This window comes from Enoplosus armatus, chromosome 10 (assembly GCF_043641665.1).
Source record: "Enoplosus armatus isolate fEnoArm2 chromosome 10, fEnoArm2.hap1, whole genome shotgun sequence".
Lineage (NCBI taxonomy): Eukaryota > Metazoa > Chordata > Actinopteri > Centrarchiformes > Enoplosidae > Enoplosus > Enoplosus armatus.
Window position 1 is genome coordinate 16010987 of NC_092189.1, and position 13876 is coordinate 16024862.

Below are 13876 nucleotides of genomic sequence, written 5' to 3' on the forward strand. Positions count from 1 at the left end.
AGTACATATTGTAAATGCTTCCTGCCTCAAGTGGTACACTGTTTGCACTGCGAGGATCTGGACTGATTAGCACAGCTACGAGCCTTGTGTGAGATTAAAGCAGAGTTAGATGAAAGCTTCTGTGTTTGTCCCAAATCTGAGCAGCTAGAAAATTACTAACTGTAGAGTTGTAGGCCCAAGCAGTCATTTCTTTAGTGGCTAATAGTGTCACTGTACATTATTAAAAGGCAAAGTTAGCAGTAATGGAGGTGTTACATGCTCATAATGTATGTACAGCAGTATGATACACAGATGCTCCTTTAGCAGTTATGCTTAAGGTATACAAACAGATCCTGGTATCTATTTATCAACTCTTCAGTTTATGTTCAAAAATATCTTTTATGTGTGGTGATCTCTGCAGAGCAGTGTTTAGGAAGAAATAAGATATTCTGCACTAGTTGTTAAGTCAGGACGGTTAACAATTACACTCCAAACCCTATTTATTGTATTTTCACTAAAAGCTGCAAAGCAGGTAAGCATATATCGTCTCTCTTTGTAAGTAGCAGTATTATCACATCTATGAGTTGTGTTGTCTGTCAGGAAGAAACATGAGTAAGGCAGAGTGTGAACAGTCAGTGCTGGATTCACTGACATGAGATGGGAGGAAGAGGATGAGAGACAGAAGTGTAAACCGGTCTCTGTCAGCTTTTATCACGGCTGTTTATAATTTAAACAACACATTCTCAGGGGCTGATTGTCAGTTCCTTTTTGTCCATTAAAAAATGATTTGTGTAAATTCAAATAGTGTGTTTCTTTTTAGCCGAGACGGCAGCATGGCTCTATGGATGGCAGCATGTGTTCACTACTGAAACATCTCAACTGTTGGATGGAATGACTTCTGTACAGACGTTCATGTTCACAGAGGATGAATCCTTTTGACTTTTTCTCTAGCACCAACATGAGGTTCACATTTGGATGTTGTTGTAATGTCTTACCAAGGATGGATTGCGATGAAATCTGGTGCTGATGTTCATGTCCTGTCAAGATAAAACTGTAATAACTGGTGATTCCTTCCTTCCCATACAATGCCATCATCGGGAAAAACTTTTAATTTACAAAACTTTGGTTTATGACTAAACACCTGCAAAACTCAGACTCAGCCCTATTTTTATTTAAAAAATTTCTTATTAGCAAATGTTAGCATGCTAACCATGTTAGGTGAACACCTAACAATTCCCGCTAGACATCAGCAAGCATCGTCATTGTGTGCATGTTAGCATGCAGACATTAGCACTTTGCTCAAAGCACCCGTTTATCTGTACAGCCTCACAGAGCAGCTGACATGGCTGCAGACTCGTCTAAATTACATCAGTGAAATTGGCATGATTTAACTGACATCATGATGTAGAAGTTCATACTTTTTCACCACGGGCTGTGGTAAATTGGAAATAAGTCTCATTTCACAATTAAGTTCAGCTCTTCCATCATCTTCTGGAGCTGTACTGACAGGAGTTTGTATCACCTGTTCAGACTTATTTTACTCCTATTTTGCATTGCGAGGGACTGTTACGGTTTCGTTGCATTCATTTTGAAATGCTAGAAAATGTACATCCCTCCGACAACACAGTGAATAAAATAGCAGATATTTACATGCTGGTATTGCAAGACAACTAAATGAAAATAGTAAAAGAATAATTTATTTACCATCATGGGAACCCTCATTGCTAATTGACAGAAAATGGACATTTTGTACAATGTCAACAGAACTGAGTATTTAATAACTATTTAATTGTATCTACTGCTATAAACCTAATAAATACATCTGAAACAGTAAAAAGAGGGATTAACACAAATATACACTGTACATCACACATCAATGTTAATCTGTTAATAAAAAAAATCTGCATGTTTTATTGAATTTCCATGTTAGCACTACTTTTTTACTCATACTGACCAGTCACTACATTTTGACACAATGGAAAAACAGAGTGAAAAGGTAAAAACATCATAAAAAGCCTTCTGCCTGATCCAACACTAAGTGCTATATGTACGGACTGAAATAATCCTGTTCATGTCAATCCTATTATCACATTTGTATGCAAAATCTCTAGCCTATGCTATGTCGCCGGCAGATTTTGACATTAAAACAACATGGCAATCATAGGAAATAAAAATGTACAAGTGTATCAAAATAAGACAATGTGTTTAATGGACAAAAAGAAATAAGCCATAATTGTTTTTCCAACGACTGAAAAATTAAATAACCATCGTATATCTTCCCTGCCACAAAACCCAGATGTGGGATCTCCAACAATCACACAATGAAAAAATATATTTCAGATCATAATCGACATTCTCTTGTACAGAATTATGTTTAAAAGAGTCTCAAATAGAAACCAGGAATGATCAGTCCAGAAACTCCTTGTTTGTTAAAATTTCCATCTGATCCTCAAAAACAGACCTGCGATTCATGATTGATGCAGCCATTGATGACGGATCTAAAATCTGAGCAACCTTGATTTATTTAATTGCGGGGAAAGTCCTGCATTTCTTTCTTTCTTTTTTAATTAAATGGAGCTCAGTGGGCTCTTTAACTTCTTTAATTGGTTTAGGCAGATTTAGGCAGGAGAGAATGTCTCTGTTTCAATGCTTCAGATCCTTTAGCTGAAATCCCCTGGCTGATACAGAATTTGAGGCTGAAGACCAACAAGGAAATTAGGCAACAACATCAGTCTGAGCCTGCAACAGCTGTATCCTATAGCCTCATACAGTGAAAACGTAAACATACACGGTGTTCTGCCTTTTTATTGCATCTATTGAGTTGTCTTTTGATTCTTCCAATTTGTATCATTCATATAAACTCTAGTTCTTTTGAGATTTTAATGCGTGTGAACCACTTCTATGTATTCTTGCTGATGTGATTATCATTTATTCCAACGATACAAACGATCAAGGCTATTAGCACAAGCAGAGTAACATGAGTAAAGGTCGCATTACACTTCCGTCCTGCAACATCTCCGTTTCAGTTTAACTGAAGCCGGCACAGCAGACAAATTCAAGCATTCGTTTCCCGTTTCGGTGCAATCTCTAGGTGGCACTGGCCGTTTGGTACGATATTACACCACAAATAAGAGGAAGGCTAATGTGACCGTAGCTTAAGCTGACACTATCAAGAATTGCAGAAGAATATTGTTGACATGGAACCAAAGAGGGAAAAAAGGGTGGGGGGCACCTAAAAGGCACAGGTAACAGAGCAGCAAGTGTTGCTCAGTAGGTCTCTGGTATAACAAAGTCAAACTCTGTGGCTCCCTGTGGAGGAGTGTTCATGGTTGACCCCGGTCGGGTGTGAGCATCAGGCGGCATGTGAGCATCGGGCTCCACAAAGATGTCGTCCCAGCTCAACATCCTGCTCTGGGTGGAAGAACGGACATCGTCGTCGACGGTGGTTATGTGATGCACGCTGCCGTCCTCTGATATGACGGGAACCCCTGGCCCGTCAGTACTCCATGAGTACGGCTTCATCTGCACTGTTTTACACGGCAGCAGTCGGTACAAGTTGTTGTCGGCATCATCTTTTTCTTTCCTCCCGCTGGGATCCTGGTTGTGGGCTTGCTTGCAGTGGGTGGACAGTACCTGGTAGTTCATGAACATTTCATTGCACAACAAGCACTGGTACCTCCTCTCTCCTGTGTGGTGGATTTCATGTTTAGTTCTGTACTCTGCCAGAGCAAAGACCTTGTTACAGTGGCGACACGGGTACTTCTTCTCCCACGAGTGGGTGTTAAAGTGACGGCGGAGACTCGTCAGACACACGTAGGGGCGCTTGCAGACGATGCATACGTAGAAAGTCTTCCCATCCATGATCAGCTCATAGTGGTCCTCAAGCTCTGCTTTGGTCCTCTTCTTATTTGGGCTGGCCTTCGGTGATGTGGGTGTTTTATCAAAGGGTTTCAAAGGCGTTGCCATTAATGATCTCTTCCCTTTATTGGCTTTAGAGCCTCCTTCGCCTGGATCTTCCTTTACCGGGACAATGTCATAGGTATTTTCTCCAATATTGGCATAAACTTTACAGCCTGACGAGATTGAATCAATTTCTGTGGCTGTATTGAGTGTCACTGTCTTTTTTGCTGCTATAGCTGACTTGGGAGTGTTAGTTTGATTTGCTGGGCCTTCAGACACATCTAAGAGCCTTATTTTGAAATCCCCTTGCTGAGATGAAGTGGAGACTTGCTTCTTGTGGACTCCCATTATATCACTGTTTTCAGAGGACTGAGAGGCACTCGAGGGCTCAGGGGTGAAGCTGCTTGACCTGGCTGGTGTTGTGGGAGCACTTCCTGAGGAAACTCTGGCAGGGGAAGAGGCGTTATTGGAGCTGCTGTCTGGGCTGTGCAGAGGGCTGCTGTTGGGCAAACTGGGGTTTGGACAGCTGATGCTGGGAGGCTTTGTTTTCAAGGGGGCTTGGGCTTTCTCTGTGAGTTTTGCAACTGCATGATTTGATTCTTCATTTTGCTTTGATGTTACATTTTCTGAATTAGCTGTATCCAAATCAATGACCTTACCAGAGTTGGTTTTCTGGTTGGCTGCTCTGGTTTGAGCAGTTGTTTGAGAGACAAACATAACATCACCATCCGAGTCCTCATCATTACCTGCAGATGTGCTCGTCTGATTGAACTCCTCTGCAGATATTGAGAAAGACTCTGTGATGATCGGCATCATCTCTGCAGGTGTGTCATTTTTGTTTTCAGTCTCCTTGGACAAACCAGGCAGACCCTTAACTTGTGATAATGGTGACCCCAAGTTTGCGATGAACTTGACTCCCAGTATCTGTCCAGCATTTATGAGCTCCTCAAGCATGTCGGAGCGGACACGGACAATCTTGGAGCTGTAAATGTAATTGAGAATCTCCTCAAAGATTTCTGCTTTGATGAAGTTTAACTCAATCACTTGTCCAGCTACACTGAAGAGCTGGTGGAAATATGTACTTGAGGCAGACAGGATTGTTTTGTGAGCTCTGAATTTCTTGTCCTGTATGATAATGGTGACATCGCAAAATAATCCATGATTTCGTTGCTCATTCATTGACTTCAGCACAGCTGCTGAATACTGCGTGTCGGTTGCAGATATCAGCTTTAGACTTGGCATGTCTGTAGAGAGAAATAAAATCAAAGACAACAAATCACAATCACACCTCTGAATACACAAGTCAGTTGATTAAAATATGGTGACATGCAGAATACCATTAGATGTTTCACAAAACATGTAGTTAAGGCGTTTCCATATCCTGCTTTTCCAGTTCTAACAGTTATTGTTGACACCCTAGCAGTCAATAGGAGAACAATCCAGAAAGTTTGTTGGCCTGTCCAATGCACTGGTCTAGCTGTAGTTCTCCAAACTTACCCCCAGTTATATAACAGTGGTGGACAAACTATTACAAACCACTTTTTCTGTATAACGCAATGAAATTCAACAGCACCACGAAGATGAATCTGTTTAAGTTTCAACAAAAAGTGAACATTCAAGCCTTCATGATGGCAGGGCTGTTAGTGGCTGCATTGGCTTGGGCTAATTGTGCCTCATAAACTAGCTATTGTTGGATGCAATAACAAATTCATTACTCGTAGAGACATAATTTCCTGTTCAAGTGTTTTGGTCTTGGGTGCAAAAAGGAACAGTGAGAGTATGGATGTGAACATCTGTGTTTGTAGTCATGATAGTTAATTCAGTCAGGAAACCAAAACAATAACGTTAGCTAGATGTTAGTTTGCCAAAGTTGTAATAATACGCTTAAATTTCTGTCTCGCATGACATTACACAAGTGCAAAACTACGATTATTTAACTTTAACGACAACATTAGCTACTTTCATAAATTAACTATTATTGCTTTTAATGTGTTTAAAGAAATATTCAAACGCTGTTGTTAGCTAGCTAACAAAGATAACGCTAGCAGTGTTTCCTTCCCTCTTCCTCTTCAATGAAAAGCGGGGAACGCGGCCTACTGTTTAGCAGCTTGTTAGCATGTTAGCTTCAAATACAACACACACAATGAATACATGCTACTATGAAATCTTGGTACTTTAAACGGCAGCACATGAAAGTAACTCTCTTTACCTGCAACCCTGATGTTTTCTGCCAAGACCAAGCAGGACCGCTACCACAGACTGTAGTAAGTTAGCTAGCTAGCTACAGACAATGGCTAACAACAGCCAGCTTCCCCTGCCAACTGCACTCAGTGCCTCATTGATTGAACAGCCACAAGGAGTCGCCGTCGTGTAACGTTACGTTTTACAACTACAAATTTCAAACTACACGACATTATAAGACATGTTACAAATAACAGGTTGGCTTCTTGTTAGCTTAAATACAGCTATGAAATAGAGACTGGACATTATTTCAGTTGAAAATTGTTTACTTTTTCCACGCCGGATTTGGCCTCGAGATAACTACCGGTTCATTAGTTCGCCTTCAAAATAAAAGTGTAGCGACTGATACTATCTCAACGGGCGCGAAATAAAGAAAAATAAAGTACCTCGGGTGCTCTGTTTGGGTTCATATTCTCCTCTCAAACTGAGGCCTGCTGGAGTCCCTTTGAAGCGGCCGAAGTTTGCATGAAGCTGATCGGACAATGTCTCCCTCTTCTTTCCATTGTACTTATTATACGTCCCCGCGTGTTTAGCAGTGTAATGCCGCTTCATATTAAATTCCTTATATAATACTTTCTGGCTGCAGATGAGGCACGTAGCGGTCGTGTTCAACTCCGTGAAAAACAAATTTTTTGCCAGTGCCTCCTCAACATGCTTGCTCCTCGGCTCCACTTTTTCCAGTTTAACGGTAGAAACAGATAGAGGTAGAGACATTGTGTTACTTCAGTTGCTGAGCGTCCGTGTTTCTACAAAAACATACAAGCTACTTTACAGAGAGTATCGGTGTCGCTGTGTAGCATCCCAAACTAATTCATTTCGTGTAGTTGCTCGTTTAAATGTCCACAGTCCACATAGTTCCGGTGTTGTGTGTGAGCGCTGTGAAACCGGAAGTTGGAGTTTTAACTTTACAATCAAAACACTTTACAGTTATAAAACGTCCAATAACACATACTATAATTAGGCGCACCACTGTGCCCAGGAATTACATTGTTTGTCGATATCACTGTACAACTTGAGATTTGATTTGATTTGTTTTTTCGTTATTTATTCAATGAGAGTACATTTGATTTTCCCGCGCTGTTCACTGCACAGGACACACCCACCACCCTCATTGGACCACAGTTTTACTCTTTGCTGTACATGAATAGCAACTGGCAAAAATATGTTAAGAAACTGATCTATACAGCTAAATACACCACCAGACTCCATCTCCTCAAGTGCAATTTTTGTATTTCATTTTTTGTTGCAACTTCCTTTCTACTCAATTTGTAACTATATAGTCTCAATGAACTTACTATTAATGATTGGTGTGTGCATAGTATATAAAATCTTTTCATTTTCTGGTTTCATGCTTCAGTGTATAGAAGAGACTTTTTGCTCACACAATGCAGTTGTCTCTTATTACATGTGTCATTTATTAAAACTTCTGTCCATCAGAGTGGCACTTATTTGCACCCCTACCTCTGAGTCCTCCTATACTCACTCATTAAAGTGTTGCCAACAGAGTACACAGGTCCTGCCTCCTACTCCATCCCTCACACTCTGGCTTTCCGGTCAGCTAACATCATGGGTTGAATCACAGAGACTCACTTCAGGTATTACCATATTGTGAGTGATGTTAGTTGCATCACAAATGTGTATTTTTTTCTATAAATGAATGAATGAAGTGCTGAAACAGACAGATGCCCTTACCACCCATTCAGTATTTGAGTGTATTTGTCCTTGATGTATAGGGAGTGAGAGTAAATAATATTGCATGAAAACCAAAACCAGATGAACAAATTAAGAGTTGATGGAATTCGTGACAATAAAGCATATCCAGTTAAGAATGCCCCAAGCATGGAGGTGCATTAAGTAAATTCTTGATACAAATATGACGTCTGAAATATAACACTGTCTCTTTGATTTGAAAAAAGTGGGTTTACTACTTTTTTCAATACACCTGAAACAAAAAACATATTTGTAACGTGATGATAGAAACAAGTAAATCGTATTTTCGTAAATGTCTTAAGTGAATGTATTCATTATATTTTGACAAACTACAATTTCTATTAACGAAGTACAAGCGGAACTATGTTCATTACGTGGTCAGGAAGACCGGTTTCTGTTTGGGAACGGACGCATCAGGACTTCCTGTTATTGGACGCTTTGATTGCGTACTACAGTAAAGAGGGAAACGCGAGCGCGAGCGCATGCTAATTTCTCTATTAATCTTCCTTAATATACCAACTTTTCGTATTTAGTGTGTCCCGTAGTTTCGGTGTGAGTCTAAAGCAGTCAGTAGGTATGCCACTGTCGGATCGCTCGAGCTCTGACGGCGGCGCGGAGCCACGGAGTCCCCGGGCCCGGAGACCCCGGACTCGTTCCCGCAGCCGCAACCGCAGCGACAGCCGCGAACGGAGCCTGTCTCCGGATAGCTTTGGGCCCAAACTCCCGAAGCCGCGCAACAGGGAGAGGGAACGCGAGGAGCGGGAGCACCGATTCCGAGAGGCGAAAACCCTCAGACGGATCCGCATAGGAAGCCCCCATCGTAGCCGGTCCCGGTCCAGGGAGCGTCACAACAACACCAACAACAGCCACAGTCACAACCACAACCACTGGTCCGAGCCGCGGGACGCTCCTGGAAAACACGGAAGCTTCAAAGATGACTACTACTACGAGCAGCAGAGGGACGATGCTCAGAGACAGAGACAAGAGGCTTTTATTGCCAGGTAATACATGAAAACAGCTAACGATCATTCCCGTTATCAATTTATCATGTAACCATTTTCTTTCATTTGATCTATTAATCATTTTAGGGGTCACACCAGCAATTTAGTGTTGCACTTCCATGAAGTTAGGCAGCTCACAACTAGATGAGTAAATGAATAGTCCAGATTGAAGCAACAGAAATGGAGGAATCCTGACTTTTACTCTCTAATATGGATCTTTACCAAAGATTTCCTTAATTTATTATATTCTCATTATTTCTATCGTTCTTTACTAACCAACCAGGATCACTAGTAAATAAGTAAACATTAAAGTATGTTGTTCAGGAGTTTTTGTTACTGATATCCCTCACCATTTTATAAAATTTCAAATAGCTAAGCGTGGCAATAATAAAGTTTTCATAACTTATTTTAACACGTAACCAGTTGTTTGTTTAGACTGCTGCATCTGTGTGTCTCTGTTACAGACGTCTGCAGGAGCGGGAGAGGATCGGTGAGTTAGGTTGTCCTGAAGTTTGGGGATATTCACCAAGAGTGAAGGAGCCAGAGTGAGTCAAAAATCTCTCCTCCATAGTATATTTGTACTTACAGAGGATGGCACGTCTTTGTATGTGTGGCTGCAGAAAGCATGAATCTCCTTCTTTTGTCTCCACCAGCTCGGATGAATTCACACCAGTTGAAGAAGACGAGAAAAACAGCAGTTCAGAGTCGAGCTCAGAAGGTACAGCCCACACAGTGTTTGAGCATGAATAAATGACAGTGATATTGTATTCTGTGTGAATTTTCAAGGAAATCTGTCTGTCATTCACAGAAGAGAAGAAGAAGAAAAAGAAGAAGAAGAAATCAAAGAAAAGAAAGAACAAAAAGCACTCAGAGGACAGCGAGCTGGAATCAGATTCAGATGGTAAGACAGTCGTGATTGTATTCATTTAAGAAAGTCTTTTTCATGAGTTTTATCAGCTGAACTATTGTGTTTTTTATCTACCAGAAGAAGAAATAAAGAAGAAGAAAAAGAAAAAGAAGAGCAAAAAGTAAGTGCCGATATGCAGCTACACGCCATCTTCATTCACACAGAAATGGACATTTGGATTAACCAAACATCACGTGTCCTAACAGGTCTAAGAAGTCCAAGAAGAAGAAGGCGAAGAAGAGCCGTAAGGAGTCCAGCAACTCCAGCAGCGAAGAGTCAGAGGAGGAAGAGGAGGAGGATCCCAACGGGGTGATGTGGGTGGAGAAAACCTGCATGGACGAACATGTGGTCGGCCCTGAAGCTCCGCTCACCCACTTGTCCCAGGACGACAGACCTTTGGAGTGAGTCTCTTTGACAAAAAAAATGTTTCAGTACAGTTTTGAGCAGAATGCAAATGCACAACAAGAAAGAAGTGATAGGATTGACGGTCTCAAAACTATTTATAGTATTCGTAGTTTTGCATTTCAAAAGGCTGATGGCTTTTTGAAGTTGTGCTGTCATCTGACCACCAGCATAAAATATGTCAGTGACCACACGTGTATGTATACTAGTGTGAAAAGCTAAATAAGTTATTACAGTCTTAGGTTGTATAAAGTTGGTAGAGTTTAAATGATTGGTCAATCATTCTATTGGTTTATTGATGGAAAATGAATCTGCAGCAATTTTATAATCAAAGTCGGTTTTAGCCATACTCCTTCAGTAAATGTTCTTTAACAAGTGCATTTTTCTCTTTGTCCAGTTTCGGTCATGCCCTGTTGCCAGGTGAAGGTGCTGCAATGGCGGAGTACGTGAAAGCAGGCAAACGTATCCCCAGAAGAGGAGAGATTGGTCTCACCAGCGACGAGATCGCAAACTTTGAGAAGTCTGGCTATGTGATGAGCGGCAGCAGGTACATGATGATTGTAAATTACATGATATGATTTGAACTGCAGAAATTCAATAATTGGTGATGTTTCAGATGTCATTAACAATGCAAATTTCCCCGCTGAGGGATTAATAAAGGATTATATTATCTTATCTTATGATGCAGTGAATACTCCTGAGTAATTTGCGACCAATATATTGCACTAAGAAATGTTCCTTTATCACATTGAACAAATTGTGGAAACGGTCATTCAGTGTTTGGAATGGTGCCATGATTTAAACAAGCTTACGTGTAGTAATCACTGCTATTATACACAGATTTTTTGTGTGACAATTAAGAGTAACTGAAGTGATCCAAAGAGATGCCCATCTCATCAACACTGTGATGCTGACGAATTTCAAATGTAATCCCGCAGACATCGTCGTATGGAGGCTGTGCGTCTGAGAAAGGAAAACCAGATCTACAGTGCGGATGAAAAGAGAGCTCTGGCTTCCTTCAACCAGGAGGAGCGGAGGAAGAGAGAGAGCAAGATCCTGTCCAGCTTCAGGGAGATGGTGTACAGGAAAACCAAAGGCAAGGAGGAGAAGTGAGCATTTCTACAGCTCAGTTTACCCTTTGTTGGACATCTTTTATGTTTTGTTTTGTGACCACATTCGGTTTTAAAGGAATGTGCCGTGTGAAGGGAGGATTTTAACTGTCAAGAAATGTCTGAAAAGTATTCAGTTGTATTATATTTTCCATCCTATTTACTCCTAGGAAATAGTCTTTCCTTTCAATTGTTCAACCTTAAGTTTCTCATGTGCATTTTTGCAAATTATCCTGATCAGAATGGTAAATAAACTTTCATTATCAAGCCATCTTGTGGGTTTCACATTTCTTTTCAGTTTTGGTTGCGTTACGAGAAACATTTCCCAGGAAAGATTATGACAAATGTCTAACGTAATATAATTTGGTCTAGCATAAATGTTTTTTCTGCTTTCCTGTTTTGTGAATCATTTTGTGACCTCTCAGATTTATCTTTCACCTTTTGAGGGTCCTAAAATCCAGTTTCAGATCCACTGAAGAGCAATCTTTTAAATTATACCAAGTTACTTGATTCTGTATGTTCACTTAATCTGCCATGGTAAATTCAGCGGGTTAAAGGGTCAGTGTAGTACACAGATAGTTGAACAAATTCATTATCCCGTTTCAACCAATTAACCAGAGCAGGTAGATATTGGTAAAATAAAGTATGCACCTTGTTCAAACACCTCCACTGATAATGTGATATTTTGACAGTAATTCAACAGGGGTGAGTGCTGTAATGTGGACATGACATGGACATTTAAGAAGTATCTCAACCATATGATGACCATTATCCCAGACAGTGTCTAGTCTTACTACAGATATTGATCTATTCCACAAGGACAGCAGTGGATTATCACTTATACAAGCAACAAAATATCTACAGTAGAAGCTCCACAACATGTAAAGCAGGTGTAAAGCATACAGCAGCACTCTTGTCTGTTGCTTTTGAAATTCAACATATGAGCCAAGAAGCCTCAGAAGATTTCCAGTATGGAACAGTTTAATTGATAACAGGGACAACTGCCTTAAAAAGACTGAAAACAAACAAACAGCTGAATGTTAAATATAATCTTTTGATGTACAACAGAAGAACTTTCTTCTCATCAGGGTCTTCATATTCCTTGTCATCAGTGGATGTTCTCAAGTCCCTGTTGAGGAAAAAGAAAAGATTTTAACCCCAGTCTTTTAACAATACAAAGTTTTACACGTCAACTGACCATTTACCAGGCAGCAGATTTTTTTTATTGCATTTGTCTACCCATCTTCAACCTGAGCAGAGGTCTAATCAGCCAAACATTAAAACACCCGTGTGGGTGTGCAGGGCCTTTATTTACAACAAACGCATGCTCCTGTTTGAGTTAATTAAGCATGAAAATGTCATTAGGAAAACATTTGAACTTTTTGTACTGCGACAAAGTGCTCTTAATCCATTTAATCATCTTGATATTTGCTTATTTTATTGTTTTCTTGTATTGGCACCATTTAGGCTTGTACCATCTAGTCTGTGCGAGTGTAGTCTGATTGTTGAGTGAGTGGTAGTAGTCCATCTATAAGAAATCATTATCCTTTTTATTATTTTATATTTGGTTAAATCTGTTTTGGTAATTGACATGTTTTAGAAATAAAGACACCTGTAGTGTCAATGGTTAGCAGGGAGACAGTCCCAAACAGGGCTAGCCGGGGAGTAGGAACACTAATAATAACAACAATAATCACGAAGCTTTACGCTTTTTTGGAAAATATTCACAATTCAAAGCATACGAGTTGTTACTATTGACACATGGACACTCACCTTGGAGTCGAAGTGCCGTCCTGATCCTGACACTCGCTTGTCCCTCTCCATCAGATACCAGTGCCACGGAACCCGAGCGATTCTCTTTTCCTACAGGGAAAAACAAGAGTATTTAATCGCGTTTAGAGTACCAAACCCCCGACAGACTGCATGTTTCACAGTTTAGCTACAGTCCGCTTGTTAGCATATCAAAGCGACATTAGCAGCGAGCATCCTCCTCACCTTCCCTCCGTTGGTGAACTTGTGGATCTGTGCGGTGGCGACGCCAGGAATGATCAGACACACGGTCATAATGGCGAAGCCGGGCAGAATTTCATACCACATGATTACAGCCTTTAACTGTCAGGCGACAAAGAGCAACTTTGACAACCAAGTTGCCCTGAGACTGCCCTCGACAGTTTATTTTGCTAAGATGCTAACAAAATGTCGGCCCTCCTGACGACCTATGATCCGCTAGCAGAACAAGAAAAATACTTCCTGTTGGGCTTTTTCAAAAGAAAAGCGTCAGCTTTACGAAGACAGAAAAATCCTCATTGTTGTACAAACAAGTAAACTATGATATCGTCAAACGTTCGTATACATTCTGAGAAATGTTTTCTGTTGCTATATTTGTAATAAAGTTGTTGAAATATTCCTTCCACGGTTAAATAGAGAAATTACATTTTAGACTACACATTGAATATTTAGAGAAAAGTTTACTCGGCAGCAAATATGACTTGTAATTGCTATTTTAGATGAAATTATTATTATGACATCAGTTACTAACTAAAGACTCGCTTAGTTGGTGTGACAATTAGTGTCACATACAAAACAAACATTAACTTAAACATGCAGGCTTTTATTTTGAAGGGTAT

The 13876-nt window shown here is 40.4% G+C and overlaps 3 protein-coding genes across 3 annotated transcripts; 1 reads left to right on the forward strand and 2 right to left on the reverse strand.

The window, feature by feature from the left end:
• Positions 1-1693: 1693 nt before the first annotated feature.
• Positions 1694-5121, reverse strand: zbtb33 (zinc finger and BTB domain containing 33). Its single transcript, XM_070913429.1, has one exon. The coding sequence runs from the start codon at positions 5119-5121 to the stop codon at positions 3247-3249; it is 1875 nt and encodes a 624-aa protein (XP_070769530.1). The 3' UTR covers positions 1694-3246.
• Positions 5122-8280: 3159 nt separating this feature from the next.
• Positions 8281-11487, forward strand: nkap (NFKB activating protein). Its single transcript, XM_070913360.1, has 8 exons — positions 8281-8831; positions 9296-9376; positions 9485-9549; positions 9640-9732; positions 9817-9859; positions 9945-10139; positions 10538-10687; positions 11079-11487. Exons 1-8 carry the CDS (start codon positions 8407-8409, stop codon positions 11251-11253), a joined length of 1227 nt encoding a protein of 408 aa, XP_070769461.1. The 5' UTR covers positions 8281-8406; the 3' UTR covers positions 11254-11487.
• Positions 11488-12208: 721 nt separating this feature from the next.
• ndufa1 (NADH:ubiquinone oxidoreductase subunit A1) lies at positions 12209-13468 on the reverse strand. The gene is made up of 3 exons (XM_070913494.1): positions 13245-13468; positions 13023-13112; positions 12209-12378 (listed from the first exon to the last, which is right to left on the reverse strand). Exons 1-3 carry the CDS (start codon positions 13344-13346, stop codon positions 12358-12360), a joined length of 213 nt encoding a protein of 70 aa, XP_070769595.1. The 5' UTR covers positions 13347-13468; the 3' UTR covers positions 12209-12357.
• Between the last annotated feature and the right edge of the window lie 408 nt (positions 13469-13876).